General features: G+C 46.4%; 2 protein-coding genes across 2 annotated transcripts; one reads left to right on the top strand and one right to left on the bottom strand.

Annotated features, from left to right (window-relative positions):
- The first annotated feature begins 12,179 nt into the window (after positions 1–12,179).
- Positions 12,180–14,292, top strand: LOC117863663 (pterocarpan synthase 1). Its single transcript, XM_034747472.2, has 3 exons — positions 12,180–12,547; positions 12,895–13,084; positions 13,960–14,292. Exons 1-3 carry the CDS (start codon positions 12,279–12,281, stop codon positions 13,996–13,998), a joined length of 498 nt encoding a protein of 165 aa, XP_034603363.2. The 5' UTR covers positions 12,180–12,278; the 3' UTR covers positions 13,999–14,292.
- A 5,078-nt stretch (positions 14,293–19,370) lies between these two features.
- On the bottom strand, positions 19,371–20,524 carry LOC117863662 (receptor-like protein kinase HERK 1). The gene has a single exon (XM_034747471.2). It carries the CDS (start codon positions 20,522–20,524, stop codon positions 19,628–19,630), a length of 897 nt encoding a protein of 298 aa, XP_034603362.1. The 3' UTR covers positions 19,371–19,627.
- Positions 20,525–23,758: the final 3,234 nt, after the last annotated feature.

Here is a 23,758-nt window from a genome sequence, read left to right as displayed (position 1 = left end):
AGCCCCGAGGCGCCTGCCGGACCCTGCCTCCGCCCATACCGCCGGTGCCACCTCCTGCCCGGACCCCCACCCCGCCGCTGACCTATAAAAGGGCCGCCCGCCCAGCCTCCCTTGCCACTCCACCACCGCCCCAGCTCGCCACTGCCGCCCGTGCGCCGCCGCCTCCCGCCACCGCCCGTGCGCCGCCACCTCCTAGCCATGATCGGCCGCCCCCTTCCCCATCCTCAAAGCTCTGAGGTGAGAAGCAAAATGGGATCCCCTCCACTCCCTCCACCGCCCCGACCCTCGGCTCACCGCCGGCAGGACCCGGCCGGCCGCCGACAGCCACCCTCCACTCCCTCTCTCTCCCTCTGATTCCTGGAAGAAGAAGGAACAAGTTTCCTAAAAATGCCGATCTAACCCCCAACTTTCGTCAAATTACAGAGTAGTCCTTCCACCACTCTCATAACCCCTTTTCAAAGATAAGCCCCTCCACCTCTAGAAATATTTACAAATAGGTCCCTGGTTTACCGCAAATCAGTCCTAAACCTCTTTTTTAAGCCCCTAATCCATGTTTAACTCGTCATTTCATGTGCCAAACTTCCTCCAATTAATCCCAAATTTTACCACGTCATCCTCCAGAATACTTATGCCGATCCATATCCAAATTTCCTAAAAATATTCCTTCTACCTATTTTCCGTTCACGTTTTCTGTTTGGAGCTCAATGGATAAAAACCGATTTTGTTTTATTTATTTGTGTGTCCGTTTGTGTGTGCCGTAGATCGCGGACTACCCGAGGGGGAGCCCGAGGAGGAGTTTGACTGCAAGCCCGAGCCCGAGGATCAGCAGCACGAGCTGGAACTCCCGGAAGGCTTTGAAGACGGCAAGTCCAATCTCACCCTTTGATGCATACTTAATACCTAGTTTTTCAAACACAACCTTTTGGCCTATTTTATAAAATGCATATTGTTTTATTGCAAGACATGGTTGGATAGCCACCCCTTGATTGTTATGAACGTCCTTGTTGTCCTATGGTTGTCTCTAAATATGACCCGCTCTATTTAGGTGATAACCACTGCTAGAACGCTTAGGAAATTGCTACTCGACTACAATCATTATTACAACGGTTTACTTGGAGAATAAATGTGTGTGTGTGTTCAATTGGGAAAATGGTTTTCCAGGTTCAAAGGAAAGAAATGTGTTAGATGAGATGGATGGGTGTTTCTTGTGTGAAATGCCAGGGTGTTGTGCTCGTACCTTAGTGGTTGGGCAACATCGGGAGATATCCATCTTGTCATGGTTAAGGACCGAGTTGATGTGTCATCTTGCCTAATTCAACCATCGTGCAACCACTCGACCGTTGTATGGGCAACGGCTTAGCATAAATCCCACTAGCTGAACTGTTAGTCTTTAGGGGTGCTGGTGAGCAACGGGAGCCCATGGAAAAGGAGTAAGATCTTGGTGACTTAGGTCCCAGTTACGGTCTCGTGGATGAGCCGTGAACCCCTTGGGTGCTTCCGTGAGGACTAGCTAGACTTAGCTAAGGTGGGTAATGGCTTTGTTAGGATCCGCACTGGCACTAAGGTGATCGTGCTGCGGTACCCTACTTGTGGGAAAAGTGTACAACCTCTGCAGAGTTAAAACCTATCCGGCTAGCTGTGTCCACGGCATTGGACGAGTTACAGCTTGGTCACATAACTAGTACTTGGGCATGGATGGTCACGAGTGTGTGTGCGTGTGTGTGTGTTGGATTTTGGAAGTGTCCGGCAGTTGTGCCGTGAGCTATGGCGGACGGGGAGTCCGATAGCGATAAAACTTGAATCCTTTGTGTAGGATCAGCCCCACTCAATGTTTCGGTTACTAAAGAAAAGCTTTATGAAAACTTGTTTGAAAACGAGCCCATGCATGTGTTGGGAATTTAGCTTTACCGCAAATGAACTCTAGCCTATCCTTGATATATCATGTGCATATACTTGCTTGTATCCCCCTCCGTGGATGGGGTTGGACTTGTTGAGTACGTTCGTACTCACCCTTGCTTCGTTGCTACAGAGAAAGACCCGGACTTCATCACCGAGGACCTTGAGTAGAGGTTGTGTCCGCACCCAACGCTGCCTGTGGTGTTGGCCTTTCCAAGATGTTGCTACTGCCGTGTAGTCCCGAGTGATGTCTTTTGGTGGTCGCTTAGTTAGCCGCTGTTGTTTATTTACTTCTTATCGCTGCGTGGCTTTCACGCCCACTCCCTCAGAAGTTGTACGGTAACTGAATTATCTATCGAATAAATATGCTATCAGACTCCTGTAACTAATATTTGTATCACATTTAGTCTCTACTTATGTGGGGACGCTTCAGGTGGTATCAGAGCCGTCGTTTGGTTGTAGGACGCGACCTTAGGACCGGACTAGCCCTTTTTGACCAAAATAAAAAAACTTACAAAATTTCTTCCGACCTCTATTCTATTGCAAAACTAATTTGTGCCCCGGTTCTTTTCCATATGGACGAAGGGTTGTGGACCCACAGCCGTTGCACGGAAGAGCCCGGTTTCCCCAAGTTGTTGCTTGTTTGCCTAAAGTGCCTTGGCATCCGAGAGCCCCCGGAGTATTCCAGTAGAGAATATGAGCGCTACGGTATCTCTCAGTGTGAAGTAATCATTCACATTGGAAGGAGTGCTCGCTACCCCAACATCGAGCCGCTCCAAGTATCAGCTATGGGTTTCCGGCACCGAGACACTTACCCAGTAGCGGCTTGAAAGGCCCTTGGTTACCTATGTCAGATGTACGAGATGCACCTCGAGCCCACATCTATGAGATACTTTCCACCTGCCGAAAAGGACCATCCGGATTGGAGAGCCCGGATGAGAGCTTTGGACGAACATGGACGGTGTGAAGAGGACACCACCGTATATCACATGGCCGCTTATCTCATCAACTTGGATAGACTCTATGATCAGCAGGCCACAAAGCTGAAGCAACAGGTTCGTCACGTTGAGAGGGTAGAGATTCACATAAGGATGCTCCAAGCAATGCTAAGGGAAGCTAGAGCACAAGTGGTAGCCGCCCGAAGTGTAGAGAGTGCAGCTATGGAAGCCCTTAAGCAAGCTCAGGATCGGCATCTCTGAGAGCTTAAGGAGGCGCATCTCAGGGGGATTACCATAAGACGGATGGTTGCCTCGGAAGTCGAGGGTCCTCCTTGCTCCGACGGGAACCCTCTCGCCCTCGAGTACTACAAATGTCACGGCCTCAAAATTCCACCGGTTGCCCCCTTCCTCGATGCTTCCAGAAGAGGCATTGAGCTCATGATGGGAGAAGCCGCAGATCCTCCTCCCGTGTGCGGAGCATAGAACAAGGACGATGAGTCATCCCTCCTCATCCCGTTAGAAGACCACTCAGTCCAGGGAGAAGACGCACCCCGTGAGTAGTATGCCCAGCCCAGAGTTGCCCAAGGGAATGAAGCCGTCATGGTCCGCAGTTTAGAGTTGTACCCCCTTCAGTTGTGTTGTTGTAACCGGTCGTGTAGTACATTTTTTAGCCTTACCCCCAGCAGTGTTGTACCCCCCCCTGGCAAAATGAATAAAATCGCTTGTGTTGGTTGCTTGTTAGTCTGCGTGCTTGTTGACAGAAGGTGGATTCTGTCTCTTCAAAAATACGAAATAAAAACTCTAAAGATCACTAAAACCCAAATCCTACTCTCATAAAAGTCTCACTCAATCTACAGATGCCACCCAAGCGCACCACCAGGACCTCCCCAAGTCAGGCCCATGCCACCCCCAGTGCAGAGAGGCAGCCAGAAAGGCAAGAACCGCCTCCGGCAGTGCTTCCCGAGGAGCAGGAGGTGAGTCAGCCAGAAGGAAGGGGAGAAAGCCAAGTGGGAGCACAGCAGCCACCGCCTCCACCAGTCATTGATCTGGTTCAAGTGATGAACAACCAGTCCCTTCTGCTGGAAGCTCTGGCCAACGCCGTCACCCGCCAGAGGCCCCGTGGGCAGAACATGAATGAGAAGTTGACGGACTTCCTTCGAACCAAGCCACCCACTTTTGGCGGGTCCGTCAACCCTCTGGACGCAGATGACTGGCTGCGCATCATCCAGAGGAAGCTGGAACCATTTGGTTGCGAGGGCAGGGACAAAGTCCTCTTGGCTGTCCACCAGCTCACTGGAACTGCCCTAGCCTGGTGGGAGAACTACTGCTCTACCGCCCAGGATGCCTCCACTATCACCTGGGATGAGTTCGTGATAGAATTTCGTCGCTACCATATCCCCACAGCCACCATGAAGCGCAAGGCGGATGAGTTCCGCGAACTCCGCCAAGGCAACAGATCTGTGGAAGAGTACACCTTCCAGTTCATGGAGCTGGCCCGTCATGCTCCAGAGGAGGTGGACAAGGATGAGAAGAAGCAGGACATGTTCAAGAAAGGCTTGAACGCGGAACTGAGGACCCTGCTCACTCCCCAGATCTACCCCGACTTCAACACCTTGATGAACATGGCCATCTTGACTGAGAGGGCCAAGGCAGAAGAACGGAGGGACAACAAGCGTCGGTTCCTAGAGAGCAAGACGCACCAGCAGGACCGATTCCAGAAGCCAAGGAGCTTCGGTCATCCCTTGCCCAGATCCCAAGCTCCCATGCATTACCGGACCCAATCCCAAGCACCCGTTTCACACCAGACCGCTGCCCCGTTCAGGAGCCAGAACCCTGCTAAGGCCCCACAAAGCGGTGCCAGCCAAGTCACTAGCAACAGCAGGGCATGCTTCAACTGCAGAGAGCTAGGGCATTTCATCGCCCACTGCCCCTATGCCAACAAGCCAGCAGCGTCAGCCTTCTCCAACTCGGTAGCGGGGCCTAGGGCAGCATTGTCAGAAGCCAACCGTGTGCCAGTCCGCAGCAACAACAACCCCAGCAACAACAACAGCTAGCAGATGAGGCCGCCCCAGCAATCATTTGGACGAGCCCGCGTCAACCACATCAACGCGCAAGAGGTCGCGAAGCTCAGGGCGTGGTACTCGGTGAGTTTCTAGTCAGCTTAGTCTTGGCAACAATACTTTTTGACTCTGGAGCATCACATTCCTTCATATCCTCAAGTTTTGTGGAAGAACATAATATACCCACAGTACTACTAAAGTTACCCCTACTAACCCGGACTCCTAGAGCTGACATTCAGTGTCAACTAGGTTGTTCCCAGGTAAGGATTAATTTAAGTGGGGTAGAATTTGTAGCGGATCTAGTAGTACTTAAGTCTAAGGGGATAGATGTGATTCTTGGAATGGACTGGTTGAGCCTGCATGACGGTCATATAGGGTGTGCCGATAAGATAGTGCACCTAACCAATCGGGATGGTGTACAAGTGACCTGTCACACTCGAGGGAGTGGCCCAGACCCCATGGTGTTTAGCATGGAAATCAAGACCATAGAGGGAGTCCCTGTAGTAAGTGAATACCCGGATGTCTTTCCTGAGGAACTACCTGGAATGCCCCCAGATAGGGACATAGAGTTTGTAATTGACCTTGTCCCCGGAACCTCTCCTATAGCCAAGAGACCCTATAGGATGGCAGCCTTAGAGTTAGCCGAACTGAAGAAACAGTTGGGAGAATTGCAGCAGAGTGGCTTTATCAGGCCTAGCTCATCCCTGTGGGGAGCCCTCGTGCTTTTTGTCAAGAAGAAAGATGCGAGCATGAGGATGTGCGTGGATTATCGCGCGCTGAATGAGGTTACCATTAAGAACAAGTACCCACTCCCCAGAATAGATGACCTATTCGACCAGCTAAAAGGAGCCAAGTATTTCTCCAAGATAGATCTGAGGTCAGGGTACCATCAGCTCAAGATCAAGGAGAGCGACATCCCGAGACGGCCTTTGTCACCCGTTATGGTCAATTTGAGTTCACTGTGATGTCTTTTGGATTGATCAATGCACCTGCTTATTTCATGAACCTCATGAACAAGGTGTTTATGGATGAGTTAGATAAGTTTGTCGTAGTCTTTATTGACGACATACTTATTTACTCCAAGAGTGTTCAGGAACATGAACAGCATATACGGGTGGTGTTAGAGAAATTGAGAGCCCACCGACTCTATGCTAAATTCAGCAAGTGCGAATTTTGGCTTGAGAAAGTGGCATTCCTTGGTCATATCCTGACTGCGGAAGGAGTCACAGTTGATCCAGAAAAAGTTGAAGCTGTCTCCAACTGGCAACAACCCACCAATGTTAGTGAGATTAGAAGCTTTCTGGGTTTAGCTGGGTATTACCGGAGATTTATTGAGGGATTTTCCAAGATAGCCCGGCCCATGATAGAGCTACTCAGGAAGGATAAGAAGTTCACCTGGACCGAGTCATGTGAGCGGAGCTTCCAAGAGCTGAAGAAGAGGTTGACGACAGCCCCAATATTGACCTTACCTGACATCCAGCGAGACTTCATCATCTATTGTGATGCATCCCGACAAGGATTAGGATGTGTCCTCATGCAGGATGGGAAGGTTGTGGCCTATGCTTGCCGCCAACTTAAGCCCCATGAGCAGAACTACCCAACCCATGACTTAGAGTTTGCAGCCGTAGTGCATGCCCTCAAGATCTGGAGGCATTATCTGATTAGGAATAAGTGTGAGATCTACACCGACCATAAGAGCTTAAAGTACATCTTCACCCAACCCGACCTGAATTTAAGGCAAATGAGGTGGTTAGAACTGGTAAAGGACTACAACCTAGAGATCCACTACCACCCCGGCAAGGCTAATGTTGTGGCTGACGCCTTAAGCCGGAAATCCTATGGACAGCCCGGATCCGAGAATGCCCGCCTACAAGAAGAAATAGCTCGGTTAAATGTGCACATAGTTCCCCAGAATACTAGTCGCAAGCTAAGTGTCCAGCCCACCTTGGAGGATGAGATCCGAGAAGCCCAGGGTTCAGATCAGGACTTAGTAAAAATCCGCAAGCAAACCGGAGAAAATAAAACCCCGGATTTCAGAGTGGACAACAAAGGAACCTTGTGGTACAAGGATAGAATTTGTGTCCCCAAGGACGGAGAATTCAGGCACATCATCATGGACGAAGCCCATAACTCGGCATATTCCATTCACCCCGGATCCACCAAAATGTATATGGACTTAAAATAGAGATACGGGTGGAATGGGATGAAGGCAGACATAGCTCAGTTTGTCGCCTGTTGTGATACTTGCCAAAGGGTCAAGGCCGAGCACCAGAAGCCAGCCGGCTTGCTGCAACCATTGCCTATCCCGGTTTGGAAGTGGGATGAGATCGGTATGGATTTCGTAGTAGGCTTGCCCAGAACTCAGAAGGGAAATGACTCCATATGGGTAATAGTGGACCGACTCACTAAAGTCGCTCACTACCTACCCGTAAGGACCACTTATGGTGGAGAAAGACTAGCCCGACTTTACGTCGACAACATAGTAAAGCTGCACGGTGTGCCCAGCCGGATCATCTCGGATAGAGGAACTCAATTCACCTCTAGGTTTTGGAGAAGTTTTCATAAAGCCATAGGCACCAAATTGGACTTTAGTTCAGCCTATCACCCCCAGACTGATGGCCAAACAGAGAGGGTCAATCAAATCATAGAAGATATGCTGAGAGCGTGTGTCCTCACCTATGGCAAAGATTGGGAACAAAGTTTACCCTATGCAGAGTTCTCATACAACAATAGCTATCAAGCCAGTCTAGGCATGTCACCATTTGAGGCCCTTTATGGTAGAAAGTGTCGGACCCCTTTGATGTGGTCAGAAGTAGGAGAACGCTCCCTAGTTAGGCCTGCTTTCATCAAGGGAGCAGAAGACCGCGTGGCAGAAATCCGAGCGAAGCTGAAGGCCGCACAGTCCAAACAGAAGAGCTACTCGGACAGGAGGAGACGGGAATTGTGCTTCAATGAGGGAGATTTTGTCTACCTCAAGGTCTCCCCGAGTCGGGTTACTCGAAGGTTTCAAGTACAAGGAAAACTGGCACCTCGGTATATTGGACCTTACCAGGTGTTAAAAAGAGTTGGAGCCGTAGCTTACCGTATCCAACTGCCCGAGGAAATAGCGGATATACACCCGGTATTTCATGTCTCCCAGCTGAGAAAGTGTTTGAGAGTACCGGAGGAACAAGTACCGGTGGAGACAATAGAGCTACAAGAGGACCTTCGGTATCAAGAAGTGCCCGTCAAGATTCTGGACACCATCACCAGAAGGACAAGAAATACAGCAGTCCGGATTTGCAGAGTACAATGGAGTAGACATGGCGAAGAATAGGCCACGTGGGAACGCGAGGACGCGTTAAAGAAGGAATTTCCCCACCTTTTGAGGACTCAGTCGAATCTCGAGGATGAGATTCAATTTAAGTGGGGTAGGTTTGTAACATCCGCAAAATCAACAACCTAAAATCACCCGTTAAAAATCACTTTTAAAACCTTTTTACCGTTGAGCTCCCGGAATTCAAAAACCTTCCAAGCGATTTCGCCGTCCCGGCACCCAAGCCGACAGCCATCATTTTATCCGTGCCCGTAATTGTCGCCGCGTGACGTCATCAGACGCCACGCGCGTGCTCCGACCGCGTGCCGCGAGCGCCGCCTGTCTCCCCCTTTTCTTTCTCTTTTTCCCTCCCTTTTTCTTTTTTTTTTCCCTTTTCCTTCTTCCTTTCTTCTTCTTCTTCTTTCTTCTTCCTCCTTCCTCCTTCTCTTTCCTCTTCCTTTCTTCCTCCTGGCGCCCACCTACCCGGGCCTTAACTCCCCCCGACGCCACCTCTACTGGCGCCACACCGCCTGGCCGCCTTGGGCCGCGCCCCCCGGGCCCCATGCCACCGCCTCGGCGCTAGTCCCGCAAGCCCCTGCGCGCACGGCGCGCCGCCGTCGGCCCCTACCCCCACCCGAGCACCGCCTCCGGCCGGCCCCGCCACCGGTGCCGTCCCGGCCACCGCCGCCCGCCGACCCCCGAGCTGCACGCCACCCCGAGCCCCGCCGCGCCTGCCGGACCCCGCCTCCGCCCATACCGCCGGCGCCACCTCCTGCCCGGACCCCCACCCCGCCGCCGGCCTATAAAAGGGCCACCCGCCCAGCCTCCCTTGCCACTCCACCAACGCCCCAGCTCGCCACTGCTGCCCGTGCGCCGCCGCCTCTTAGCCATTACCGGCCACCCCCTTCCCCATCCTCAAAGCTCCGAGGTGAGAAGCAAAATGGGCTCCCCTCCACTCCCTCCGCCGCCCCGACCCTCAGCTCCCCGCCAGCAGGACCCGGCCGGCCGCCGCCGGCCACCCTCCACTCCCTCTCTCCCCCTCTGATTCCTGGAAGAAGAAGGAACAAGTTTCCTAAAAATTCCGATCTAACCCCCAACTTTCATCAAATTACAGATTAGTCCTTCCACCACTCTCATAACCCCTTTTCACAGATAAGCCCCTCCACCTCCAAAATATTTACAAATAGGTCCCTGGTTTATCGCAAATCAGTCCTAAACCTCCTTTTAAGCCCCTAATCCATGTTTAACTCGTCATTTCATGTGTCAAACTTCCTCCAATTAATCCCTAATTTTACCACGTCATCCTCCAGAATACTTCCGCCGATCCATATCCAAATTTCCCAAAAATATTCCTTCTACCTATTTTCCGTTCGCGTTTTCTGTTTGGAGCTCAACGGATAAAAACCGATTTTCTTTTATTTATTTGTGTGTCCGTTTGTCCCGGTTGGAGCCTCCAACCAGGACAAAAGGGTAAACCCACCGACACCCTGGAACTAGCTGTTACAACCAAATACTAACTGGGAGTAAATCTTCCCTCCATTCTTGCCTACCGTGGCACACCCCTTTTCTCCCGGACCTACTTTAAACCGGGACAAAAGGGGGCGCATCGAAAGTCAGTTCTCTACTAGTGCTTGGTGGTGCCATGGTCTCGAGAGTTCATACCCAGGAGGGCAGGACCCGTCTTTTCCTATGAAGGAATATATAGTTTAATTTCCAGCCACGTATCTTTGGAACATCACATTGAGAAAACATACAGTACACATGTTTGGGCAATGGTGCCATCTACAACAAATTCATTCCTTTGCGAAATCTCTGCACTAATGGCACACCCCTAACGCTCGCCACTCCTAGCCGCCATTTCAGTGGGTTCAAGTACAAGTCTAGCGTTTCTCCATTCGTACTCATGTTGTCTTAGTGTACACGGCATAGAATAAAAAAGCAAACCAGATTATCGATGGAACCAGAAAAACCGTGAACCAGTGATCAGACCGGTTCAGTTCAATCAAAAGATTAGTCCTCCAATTGGACCGGTGCGAATTGGTTGAACTATCAGTTTGGTTTCGGACTGGTGAAGCATGAACTAGTTTTTAGTGAACCGCTGATAGTTTGATGTTTGAACATTGGTTTCGAACTCTAGATAATAGACTATTATGATAATGTTCGAATAGTAAACCGCTGGTTGGATCAAATTTTCCCCTCATGCAACTGTTAGAGATTGAAAAAATTCCTTCAATGCGAGGAATTTCCTAATGGCATATATATTTTCTCTTACCAATTCGGGGGTATACTTCATTGCGCGGTTAGGAGGAGATTTCTGCGCTTCTGATTCCGTGTGTTAGAACTTAGAAGTCAAGGATCCCGGCAATGGTAGCTTTGACTTTTGGCAGCCTTGGGGTGTTTGGATACGAGGTGCTAAACTTTAGCAGGGTCACATCGGATGTTCGGATATTAATTAGGAGGACTAAATATGAGCTAATTACAAAACTAATTGCACAGATGGAGTCTAATTCGCGAGACGAATCTATTAAGCAAATGGTTACTGTAGCACCACATTGTCAAATCATGGACTAATTAGGCTTAATAGATTCGTCTCGCGAATTAGACTCCATTTGTGTAATTAGTTTTGTAATTAAACTATATTTAATATTCTTAATTAGTATCAAACATCCGATGTGACATGTGCTAAAGTTTAGCAGGGTACCCTTAGCTTATTTGAATCACTGGAGGACAAGGAGGAATTGAAGTGACCATTATTTACGTACGTGGGCTAGCTGGTAAGAATTGATAGGACACCCTGCTCTATCCATCATCTTCGCCGAGGAAAAATGATAGGAATAGACAGCTTCAGATGGCACTGCTCTATTCAATTGCAAACTAGCGTCTCGATTAATTCGTAGTCGATTTCTGGTGTTCAACATTCAGGATGTAAACACACTCAAACACTAAACCGCCCCCTACCCCTCCTTCCCAGGCAGAATTTCTGCCGACGCTTGTAACAGGTGCCAAAACTAGCAGTTCTTCACTCGTAGAAGCAACAATAATGGCCGAATCAAATGCCAACAGCTCCTAGGCTGTCTACACCTTGAACTAACATTCGTTGCTGGCAGCCTAGGAGGAGATGGCATTTGAATTGGCCATTGCTAGCTGCTTCTGCCAACATATGCATTTGAATAGAGGAATGTCTACTCAATCTGTTGGTACTTGTCATATTCTATGTTACGAAGACTTGGTACATCCAATTAAGTGTCCTCTGCGATTCTTTCTCAAGGGTTGTTTTTTCCACGTCAGCAATGATGCGTCAGTACGTTACTCGACTAAATGCATATTAATCGCCTGTGGCTTGACGGTGGCAACTTGCACATGCCACTTGGTGATGTTTGACCTCTGAGTTGTTTACTGGAAGTTCTCCTAATTTGCTAGCTACATATGGAGTGCCTTAAACTTTTGTTTATACATATAATGTATTGGTCCGCTGTGTTTCTTTGAATGCCTTAAACTCTGGGAGGTGCTTATAATATAGAATGAGTGCGTATATATTCTTAGGGGTCAGTTTGTTTGTGTGTACATGAGCGACAAATGTCCATGCTTTGTTTTTCTCAAAAGAAAAAAGGAGGAAAGGACAGCTAAAAGTCCGAGCATCCATGCGCATGCATGCAAGTGTGAACGCACGAGACCTCGGTAGTCGGTAGGAGGCTATAAAGACTTTGAGGATGCTGTCAACTATGTATATGGACCAAATGCATCCGCGAACAGATGACAGCGTATCGATTGTACATCTGCGTGGTCTTCCAGTTGGCATGAGGTTATTAGTTGACGATTATCTTCTATTCTTCTATGGTCCATGACGTTGTTGATGCTTCCTGCCTTTTTTTAGACCCCTGCATTTTATAAGAACCATTACACGCTAAAGAAAAAATAGCCTGCATGAGACCACGCATTCTGGCTCTGCTACTTCCTCACTACTTCCATCTATAAATACACCCCATCTCCTCAACCTCAGAAAACATAATGAAAGAGGAGAATAGCTGAGCTATCCAGGATAACATACACCCTCTCCCCTCCTTCTGGGAATTAACACTCCCCCTAGCCATGGCCTCTTACACAATATCTCCCGTTCAAAGTGAGCTTAAGATGACCCTGTACAACAAGGAGGTGTATGCTGGAGCGGGCATAAACGGAGTAACGGTTATAAACAAAGAGCCAATGGGTACAACCTGGGTCTTTTCGTGGCCTGTAACCGATGGGCCAGGAACCAATGCAAATATCGTCGGCCATCTGCAGGGCACAGGTGTTCAAGTAGCCAATACTCCCAATTATGTGTGGCACTACTCCCTTGGATTAGTGTTCGGGGATAAAAGGTGAGAATTTATTCTTTAGCACAAGACAACAATCTGCTTTCACAATCTCTCCCAAAAAGAGTATATCTAGGTACTTACTTTTAGAGGTAATACTTATGTTTGCTAATACTCATTGATTCAATTATAACGTTATGGTCTCTTAGACACAAGTTTTACTTCTGTTTTTCAAGAAAAAGGTCCGACGACTCATCGGATTTTCCCTTTGTCAACATACCACATGATATATATGTTGAGAAAAATTATATTGATTGACTGCAAGTAACCCCACAGAATTACCTTTTCTTGCTGTTGGAGCAGTATATGATAACATTTTCTTATATTCATTTATGCTTCTGTGCACAAAACAGGTTCAATGGGTCCACACTACAAATATCTGGGACTTCCCAAATAAATGGTGAATGGAGCATTGTTGGAGGCACTGGAGAACTTAGTATGGCAAAGGGTACTGTCACACGCACAGAAATCACAAATACGGGAAATACAAGGATTTCAGAACTCAAGATACATGCGTTTTACACTCCAATGAACCGTACAAATGTAAGCACAATAATACTGGATTTTTAATATGGTGGGCACCCATTTTCCTATTTAAGTTTACTACAGATTATGTTGACAGAAGTTTCATATAATATTCTATGCTTAGTAACACATTTGAAGATGATGATGCAATGGATATTTGTTGGACTTTTTTATTCACTTATATACTGCTAGTGCCGAAAACTTTCCATTGTCCTTTTCTCAATGATTGTTATATATGATGACTGTATCCATCATCATGGCCCATCAAGTACGATTAGTTTATGCCGTAGTTGTGCATTGATGATGTTCTACCCATATGTGTACATTCTCATAGTTAGGTATAGGACCGACGGTACAAATTTGTTAATTTGGTAACCACATATGCCATATAGTTAACGTTAGGTATTGCACAGATTATTCTTTAGGACAGAAAAGTAGCATCGACGGTAATCCTCAATCAAGGTTTTTAGCAGAGCTCTAGCTCTAGAAATTTGTTGAATTCTTCACTTGTTGCTCCAAAAGAATCGTAGATCTAGTGTAGGTGCACAGTATCTCGAAAGATTAAATAAATAATTTTATTTGTAGTTTAGACTAAATATAAATACTTAAATGACTTTAATTTAGTCTACATATAGATCGAAACTAGAACTTGAAGCTGGAGCTGGCCACATAGGCCCTAAGATCCGGGGTGAATGGCGAACGAAGTCCTCTTTCTACAAGTCCAAATCAATGCGAGGAGTGTGTGAGAGAGAGGTCACACCCAGTGTATGGATAAAAGCATATATTATGACATATAGGCCTGTATTGTATATAGCAGTTGAAGCTGGAGATTTCTTAATTAACTTATGCATGTATACTCTTGATTAATTTTCTGTATAACCTTATATATGTAGGTTTCCGGTACTGCTGGTTGTAAATTCGAGAAGGCGTGAGTTTTATGCAGTCCTTTTGATTGTTCTTGGTGCAAGCCACAGAAGATCTGCAAAGGAAATATATATCCGCACTTCATCAGTTGTTAATTTTTTTTCGTGATAATAATCTCGATTCTGTATTCGGGATTACAGACCAAATTTGTTTGTTCAGCATGACCTTGTACTTTGCTCTATGAATAATTTGTACTCATATAATCTAGTCTTATTACTATTAAATTTTATCACCGTGCCGCTATTATAGCGATGTGTATTCATAAAATTTATTTTGTATTATGTCTGTCCGAAGGACCTTAACTCATACTCCCTCCATCCCAAATTGTAGATCATTTTGGTTTTTCTATATACATAACTTTTGCTATGATCCTATATGTATGGCATATATACATACATAGAAAAACTATATATCTAGAAAAGCTAAAATAACTTACAATTTGAAATGAAGGAAGTATTATGTATAATATAGCACAATCAATCAGCATATAGATCTCTAGCTTGGTGGTTTTCTATAGCGTACATAATATACTTAATATACTTCAGTTAGTAAGATTCCTTGTGATGGAATCTACTTATTCGGGTTTAAATCCTTGATTTCGGATGAGTGCTCGAATTTTTCACGATTATTTTTTATAATTTAGCAATTCTGTTTTTTTATTGGTAAAAGATATACCTATCAAAAGCGAGAAATTTGCGGTTGTGAACATCTATCAGCTCATTCTAAGGAGGTGTTCATATGATTATGATGTGTGTGTGTGCACCCTCACAGAGATGATAGTCACCACTGGATTTGGCACATCTGTGCCGCCTTCATACCGAAGGCGATAGGTACCTAGCTATGACCTTGCTGACATTGAAGGGTCCCTCCCACGGGACCAACAACTTGTGCATGCCATCAGTTGACTGGGATCGTCGGAGCACCAAGTCGCCAATGCTAAACACCCTCTCTTGGACATTTTGGTCGTGTAGTGGTGGAGACATTGTTCATATCGCTTGTGCTAGATCATAATATAAGTGTGCCACCTAGTCTTCAATGTTGTAGTGCTGGTGCCATATATATATGAGGTCGATGGAGCGCTGGTGTAGATCTGATCCATACACCGAGAGGAAGGGGGTATACATACGGCTCTACTTTTGTATATGTGCATCCTCCAAACCATGTGGGGCAACTATCATAGCCATCTTGTTGCGTATTTTCCCAATGGGTCAAAGTTTTCGAACTTGAACCCTTGCAGAATCAGGCTATTGGCATGCTCGACCTGTCCATTGATCTAGCGGTGGGTGGGTCATGGCATGGCCCACCCTTCGAAATGGCATTAGCAGAATCAGTCAAATGCAGAAGCGAACCACTGACCCGCCTCTGCTAATGCCACTCAACCGCTCCTAAAATCTTTTTTGTGGTGGTGCCATTTGGGCGGCTCAAAAGCATAGTATTTAGGTAATGCTTTCCTAGATGATTATGGCAGGCATTGTGCTTCTTCTGACTTTTTGAGGAGTCATTCATTTGCACTCCTTGCTTTGTTTATTCTCTCCCTGAAAATGATCTATGAACACATCCTTCTGTATCCGGACAAACCTGAAATACTGATGGGGCCAAACAAATTGAAGTGTGTGGCTGAGCACTTGTTTGCCACAGGAATGATATGTAACAAAGAGTTTGTTGGCGCATACTTTGTGGTCGAATTTTTTTAAAAAAAAGTATATCAGTATTTTTTTTGTTACAAAGAGAGGTTGTTCCCATTTGCAACTTTTGTTAATTCCTACTTGACACTCCGGTTCACAATATTTGTCCGCTCTGCATGTCTAGCAAGATGCCAGAGTAATGTTGAATAAAATCGAATCGATTTTGTGCTTTTCAGATAGAAGAGTAGTTATTCTATCAAGTACAACAAAGCATCACTCAATCTAGTGAAAAAAATCACATAGCTTTATTGTCATTCTAGATATGCAAATCATACGGATACGATAGTATTGTCTGGCTTCCTCTTGTGATTTTGACCACTCAAGTAGTTGCCTCGGTTGTCATTGTTGGGTCAATCGTTGCGATTCTTGTCATTGCATTGGCCATTACTTTGGTTGTTGTTCTAGCCTCTGTTATGACTAGACTCGAACCGCTTGATCTCCTTATCTTCTTCATCCGCCTAGACTTGTAACATGATCTTGAGAGACTTGATATCTTTTGGGCGTTACCTGCAAAAATCTTGGAACATCCAGTGGCCATAAAGACTGTTCTGGAAGCAATCTATGGCGTCCCGCTCCGTGATGTCCATGATAGTGGTCTTCTTGTCGAAAAAATAGCATAGATAACTACACAAGGTCTCGCTTTGTTGCTGTTTGACTTGTGTTGTTTGACTTGAGACAAGTCGATCCTATTGCTAGGACGTTGCATTGCCGTTGCGAAGTTGTTTGTGAACGCCTCCTTTAATTGACTCCATGTGTTAATGGAGTTCTTTTTAGGGATTCTATCCATGTGAGTGGCTCTGCCTCCATGCAGATGGGGCGCCTGGACTGACAGCGAGTAGCACCTCAACCATTGGACTAGTTCGTTCTTGCAGTTGTACTTATAATACCCGGAGGTTTAAATTTGTCGGGTAGAACCATCTTTTGTACTCATTTTGAGAAGGTGGGGAACCCGTTAGAGTCTCCTCCCAAGTACTCGAGTTCTTGTTCGCGCTCATGGCGGCGCCCTTCAATGATTGTACGGCATCGCGGTTGTTCTTGAGCTTCTGTCGGAGGTCGCGTGTTGGGGGTTCAAGCTCTAGATGGGGCCCACGGTGGCCACGGCCTCCCGAGGGTCCCGCCCGACTACTCTCTGCCCTGTGCTGACTTGGTCTAGGGTTCTCGATTCTAGGAACCTCGTTTCGACTTGGTCTGGCACCCTCATTTCAACTTGGTCTAAGGATGCTGCCATGCTAGGATGAGGTGTGTCGAATCGAGTGTATCAGGCTCTGTTGATCGAGTTGTTCGTACGCACACTCCACCAGTAGAGCTAGTTGCCTGGTGTACTTGGTTTGTGGCAATGCCCGAGTAATCAGGTCAATGGAAGTGATGGTGGCGAGAGGAGTATGATGTTGATGCGATTAAACCGCTTCAAACGCGTGGTCCAAGTTCATGATGGGTAGGTCAGATGCAAGGCGGCGGCGACGCTCTGCTCTTGCACCGTTTCTTGCTCACCTTTGATCCCTTTGAGCTTCAGTTTCTTCCCCTACTATGTTGACGGTGAGCTCATCCTGTGACACATCATCTGGGTGACGTTCATGTCGCAGATTCCTTTCTAGAGGTTCTTCACCGTCACCTGCTTGTGCATCAACGATGGTAAGGAGTTCCCATTCCGGAGAGAAACTACCCGAACTTAATGTGATGACCTCTGTGAAGCTGTCTTCTTCATAGATAGGCAATGAAGGGGTTCCCTCCTGGTATGGGAGGTTATCAAGGTAGGTGACAAGGCGTGACTCATCATCCTTGGCGAGAGTAAGTGGCTTCATGTTGGGCCAGAAGATGAATTTGCCTTGTGGAGTAGATGTGATTACCAGGCCTTGTTGCGGACCTGATAAAGGAGGCTCCTCGTTCAAATCCGAGTAGTAGTCGGGGTCCTTAATCAAATCCGAGTTGAATTATGATACGGACAAGGTGTCTTGGTAGATAGCGCCTGAGTTTCGGAGTTTGAACGGGAATCAAATTGTGTTGTAGACCAATTCGCACGATGGCTTAAGCACCAGCTCATGGAAACCAATCTGACTAGTGGGAGAATTCAAGTTGTACTCAGACTCGTCCCCTGAGCCTTGGAAGACGTCAAAAATTTCATTGAATTTTTCAACAAAATACTCCAAAGCTTGGCGATGAAGGTTGATGTCGTAGTGCTTCTCCTCTGAGACCGGTGTGATGTGGCGGTGGAAGTTTTCAGCGTCGACTGTGACGCAAGCCTAGGAGCCAAAGTTGAATGTCGCGCCCACTTCGAATGTGACGTTGGGCTTGATGATGACCTAAGCCATCGAGCTCGCCAGTGAATTCTCAGCGAGATCCTTTACCTGGTGCGTCAGTTGTCGATGTTTAGACGCGGCAACCTACCGAGGGGGTACTCGAGGTAGTGTTTCATGCGTGGGGCTTGCCAAGATTAGGAACTCAAAGGTGAACTTGAACACACGATTTAGATAGGTTTGGACTGCATAAGTCGCGTAATACCCTACGTCATGTATGTTGGTTGTGTTGTATTGATTGAACTTGTTTGGAGGGGGGTCCCTGCCTCGCCTTATATTGCCGAGGGCAGGGTTACAGGTCGATTGTTTACAAGAGTACTAGTCGAATTCGACTAGAGGGTCCTACTCTAATTGCTACGAGTAGTTTGCTAATCCTCGACTAGTTTTTATCCTCCATGTAGACCACGACATCCTGCATCGTAGTCTCTATGTCTAACACGTCTCGGTGTACAGCCCTATATCTAGGACTGTCCAAACCTTACGGCGGATCCATGGATGTATGGCCAGCACCAGGTGGGAGTCTTCCTTCACGAGGAAGGTCTCCATCGGGTGTAAGGCTCCCCCCACGGGGAAGGTCCCCATCGGGTGAAAGGTTTCCCCCACAAGGAAGGTCTCCAATGGGTGGAAGGCTTCCACCATCACCAGAGTCATCATGTGTTGGTGACCAAAATTGGCACCAAGCCGATCTGGCGAGACTGACCGGTAGACCAGTCTCGGTCCTATAGTGGGTCTAACAATACAAACTGGTTTGATCGGTTTTTAGAGCGGTATGACCGGTCTAACCCTAGTCTGAGTAGAACTGAGGAATCCTTATAGATCATGACTTGTAAAAAGATTTCCTTGTAGGGCAAGACCTCCCGACTCTATAAATATAAACGCTATGACTGATTGAGAGTTTTACTTTTTTCCAACCCCTTTTGCTTCTCCTCCTTCATCATTACGATGGTTGAGGGAGTTCTGAGTGGCCTGCCGATCTCAGAGCAACCCTAGGTATGCCATCCTAGATGGGGTCCCTCTCAGGTTGGTGATTCTAAGTTTTCATGACGCTCCTGTGCACTAGTTTGACCGACTTCCTGGACCGATCTGACCGGTCGAGGAAATAGACTCCTCAAGATGACTTTCGACGACCACATGATCTAGCACATTTGGTGTGTTGTCCTGAATTTGCGTCAACACTGTGACATTAAAATACACAACTGCAGGGCCCTCGTACACTTAGCTTGTTTGGGCTTGGTAACCACCAACACGAGGTGCTCATCCCCTTGAGCAGGTGGCGTTGAGGACTGGTGGTATTCAAAACTTTTGACCCTAAATCCCTAATGGTCTCTACAATCCCTATCTAGCTCAACTCACTGCAAATGCTCCCCTCTATCAACATGTGTAGTTGGGTTGAGCAAGAGGGGCTGACCTTTAGGGTTAACACTAACAGAGATCTACCCTGCCAGTGGGCAGTACCGGCTCACGAGAGACCATGAGTGAAGGCTACTTTTACCCCCAGTTCGGGTTTGTATGTGTAGCCGCAGTTCACTTTCTGGTTGTGAAAGGGAGTTATGAACAAGGAATGAAACCCTATTAAGCAGTAGTGGCACGAACGCAAGTGATTTTCTAGTACATGTACTCAATATTTTTCCTTTCGCTACACAACAATTCAATCCAGTTCACCTCCCATCTGTACTGACCAACTGTGAGAAGGTGTTATTCATCGACATGTTGGAGTTGTCTTCGCCTGACTCCTGCAGCTGCAGCGCGTATTCCAGGTTCCATATGACATCTCCCATTGTGGGACGATCGACGCCATGATCAGCAAGGCATTTCTCAACCGTATCCCCGTACCTCTTCAATGCTTCAGGCTTGATATTCCCAGCAATCCGTGGGTCGATGATCTGATAAAGCTGCCCTCTCTTTTGCCACTCCATACCCCATTCTGCAAGGCTAACCATTTCTTTTGGAAGAGATGGGTTGAGGGCCGGCCTTGCACAGATCACCTCAAGCAACACTACACCAAATGAGTATACATCTGACTTGTCGGTCAGCTGCTGTCTCCGGAAGTACTCAGGATCAAGATAACCGAAGCTCCCTTTGACTACCGTGCTAACATGCGTATCATCAACACCACCCCCGACTTTTGAGAGGCCAAAATCAGAAACTTTGGCTGACAGATTTTCGTCAAGAAGAATGTTTGTTGACTTGACATCACGATGGATTATTGATTTCTTAAAACCAGTGTGAAGGTAGTGGAGTCCTTTTGCTGCTCCTATGCAGATTTGGAGCCTTTTATTCCAGCTGAGAGGCGGCTTATCACTGTTATAAAGATGACTTCTCAGAGTGCCTTTTTCCATGTTCTCATACACCAAGATCATCTCATTTTGCTCGTCGCAGTAACCCCTGAGCGCCACAAGATGGCGGTGTCGCACCCCTGATAGCACCTCGACTTCCGTCCAGAACTCCGCCAACCCTTGCTGAGACTTCGGGTTGCCGCGCTTTACTGCGACTTTGCTTCCGTCCTGCATCACGGCTCTGTAGACCTTTCCAAACCCTCCAACTCCAATGACCATCCGGTTATCGAAGTAATTTGTTGCCTCTTGTAGCACAACAAAAGGAATTCGGTTTCCATGAGGTGCTAGCTTGGCCACATTCTGCTTGGATTGTAACGGAGGAGCTACAAGAAACGAAGACAAGCAATTTATTAACCAAACAATTCATATTTGATAACTGTGGAAAATGGTTCATCCTTCCTAACCATCAGTCATAATAGCCATGCTTAAAACCATCAGCAATAATGGCCATGCCTACTATAGAACCGTAGGTGATTACATACTATTACTCATGTTTCAAAACCGTCAATTTCTCTGCAAATGCACATAAAACAGAAAGATCTAAAGATGCCCGTTTCAAAGACAGGCAGACAGCAACCAAAAGGCTCTTTGCGGGATTTATCCGGCTTTGAAAGTTATAGTACAAATTATACCCAATACAGGAGATCTAGGGGGAGTGTTTTGACTAATTCTATAGAGAAATGTATGTGCCAGTGCAATTGCCATCTCAATCCCCGGTGATGCTGGAAGGATACGGATATTGTGCAAAATGGTGTATAACAGCACCTCGATTCAAGCATACGGAACAGAAATCCACATGAGAGAACTGCAAAAGTACCTAGAAAAGCCGGTGGGGGACCGTCGCCTGCCATAATTACAATAACAGGGACGGGATTATTGGTGGTCACGTCGGCATCTGCAACCTGAATATACGATATTAGATTAAGTTTTATAGAGGTTTCATGCACAATAATTAGGGTGCCATGTCAGTATTTTTGATGATGTGGCAGTGAGTTAATGAGAAGAGAGGTAAGAGGAGTTCATCTAGATGAAACCATGTATGCACAGCTACCAACACAGTTTGTGTCTTGCATGTAGTACATATGAAATTACACCATAAAATTTTACATTGTAGAGGTAGTTTCAAATATAATTTTATTTTCATGTTGCTTATGTGGCTATCTTAGAAATATCAAAATCAAACTTGGATTAGCCTTAGTGGAGAAAAATAGGGCATTGACATAAAGGGACGGAAACGAACTGTGCTAGGTGTTTCTGGTACTGTCTCTCATCCAGCCTAGAGCCGCCGGCACAATTAATTAACAATATTCCTGGCTCCACGTTCGTGCCAATGTGCGCGCAGAAGGATTTGCGCTAGCCAACATTCCCAAAAGGAAAACCAAACTATTCCACATATCGAAAAGAGTCAGATGGTCTAAACCTCTAAGTTTTGAAATTTTGAATTCGAAATGGAAACTTCCAAAAAAAGAACAGCCCACAGACAACATTATTACACTATTCAAAATTTGAACCAGCACGTCTCCACTAGAACGCAATAAGAGAATAAAGACGGCTAGCTCTACTGCGACAGGTTTAGTTAGGGAACCCTAAACCTCACAAGAACCTGGCCCTAACAACCATGAAAATGAGTAGAGCCAAAACCACTGTAGGGACAAGGCTGAGCAGAAGAGGATGCTGGCCATTTCTTTCTCTTCTTATTAGAAAAGAACTTCATATAACTTTTAAGTGGTGTGCAAATAATTAACCAATTATATATGTTGATTGTTAAATTAAGTGATGCTCATTTAATTTTTATACAAATTTTGCCTGACGTCTCCAAAATCATGATTCCGCTATTAGAAGGGAGGATTACGTGTGTACTGAAAAAACTGCTTAAAATTATCTAAAAAGACTCAAGTTTTCTGGAGAGAGAGAGAGACCTGAGCCGGAACAACGCCGGTCAGGTGATAGATTTGGCGTCTGATCTCCTCATGCGCTTGCCGAAACACAGAGGCCACATCGGCTCCTGTGAACATCAGGTGGAGTTGTTTTCTGGTGTACTGGCTGCAGAAACATATGAGCATGTATCCACGGAAAAGTATGTCTTCCAGCTGCTCGAGGGACCTCTGCGTCCCCAGCGGCCTCTGGAGCAGATTTCCGACGATAAGGGCTTGATGCGCCAGCTGCTGGCACTGGTCCCTGTTGTGGCGTGCGGTGTCTGCGCTGTGCACCATCATTAACACCAGCTCCTCCAAGTGTTCTACATTCATCAAATTGAAAAAAAAGAATGTAAACGGTCGCAACTCACAATTTTGTAGGGCCTAAAAGATGGAACTTTGCCCACAAATTGTCATTTAAAATATTGTTGCTGAACCTAACAAAATAGTACAATGACAAAAACACTTTTGCCTCTGGTAGCAGACATAAATCATTTCAAACAAAAGAACTGTATAACTAGCTCGTGTAATGCGGCACAGGGCTTGGCAAGCGACTCACTCCAATCACAAGGATATAGTCACTAGCAAAGTATTTTTTACAACATATTAGTAGTAAAAAGATAGATGCAAATATAATAACAGCTTTGTAGCATTATGAATCTATTTTCCAATGCCAATGAGTTTATCATTTTAAAAAACAATCACAGGATTCAAAGATACTAACGGCCGACATTTAAATGTGTTGATTACACACAACGTAAAACAACATTTCTTTGGAGGGTCGGTGAATACCTTGAGCCCAGTTGTTAGCTGAGGCGTGACTCAATTGACTCTGTGTTGGCTCTTCGTTTCGGGCAAAAATCAGGAGTGATGGGCACATGCTTCTCCGTACTGATTCGTATGGAATTAGCCCGACCCGGCGATCAAATTCTTGGTGGGAATCATCAACTTTATAATGTTTTAATAACGGCTCACGCTTTTTTAATGATCTTTTTTATGGTTATGCCGGCGATGATAGGTGGATTTGGGAATTGGTTTGTTCCGATTCTGATAGGTGCACCTGACATGGCATTTCCACGATTAAATAATATATCATTCTGGTTGTTGCCACCAAGTCTCTTGCTCCTATTAAGCTCAGCCTTAGTAGAAGTGGGCAGCGGCACTGGGTGGACGGTCTATCCGCCCTTAAGTGGTATTACCAGCCATTCTGGAGGAGCAGTTGATTTAGCAATTTTTAGTCTTCATCTATCAGGTGTTTCATCAATTTTAGGTTCTATCAATTTTATAACTACTATCTTCAACATGCGTGGACTTGGAATGACTATGCATAGATTACCACTTTTTGTGTGGTCCGTTCTAGTGACAGCATTCCTACTTTTATTATCACTTCCGGTACTGGCAGGGGCAATTACAATGTTATTAACCGATCGAAACTTTAATACAACCTTTTTTGATCCAGCAGGAGGGGGAGACCCAATATTATACCAGCATCTCTTTTGGTTCTTCGGTCATCCAGAGGTGTATATTCTCATTCTGC

Source organism: Setaria viridis, chromosome 7 (assembly GCF_005286985.2).
Source record: "Setaria viridis chromosome 7, Setaria_viridis_v4.0, whole genome shotgun sequence".
Classification (NCBI taxonomy): Eukaryota; Viridiplantae; Streptophyta; class Magnoliopsida; order Poales; family Poaceae; genus Setaria; species Setaria viridis.
Note: the sequence above shows the minus strand (reverse complement) of the source record. Positions and strands in the feature narration are given on the sequence as shown.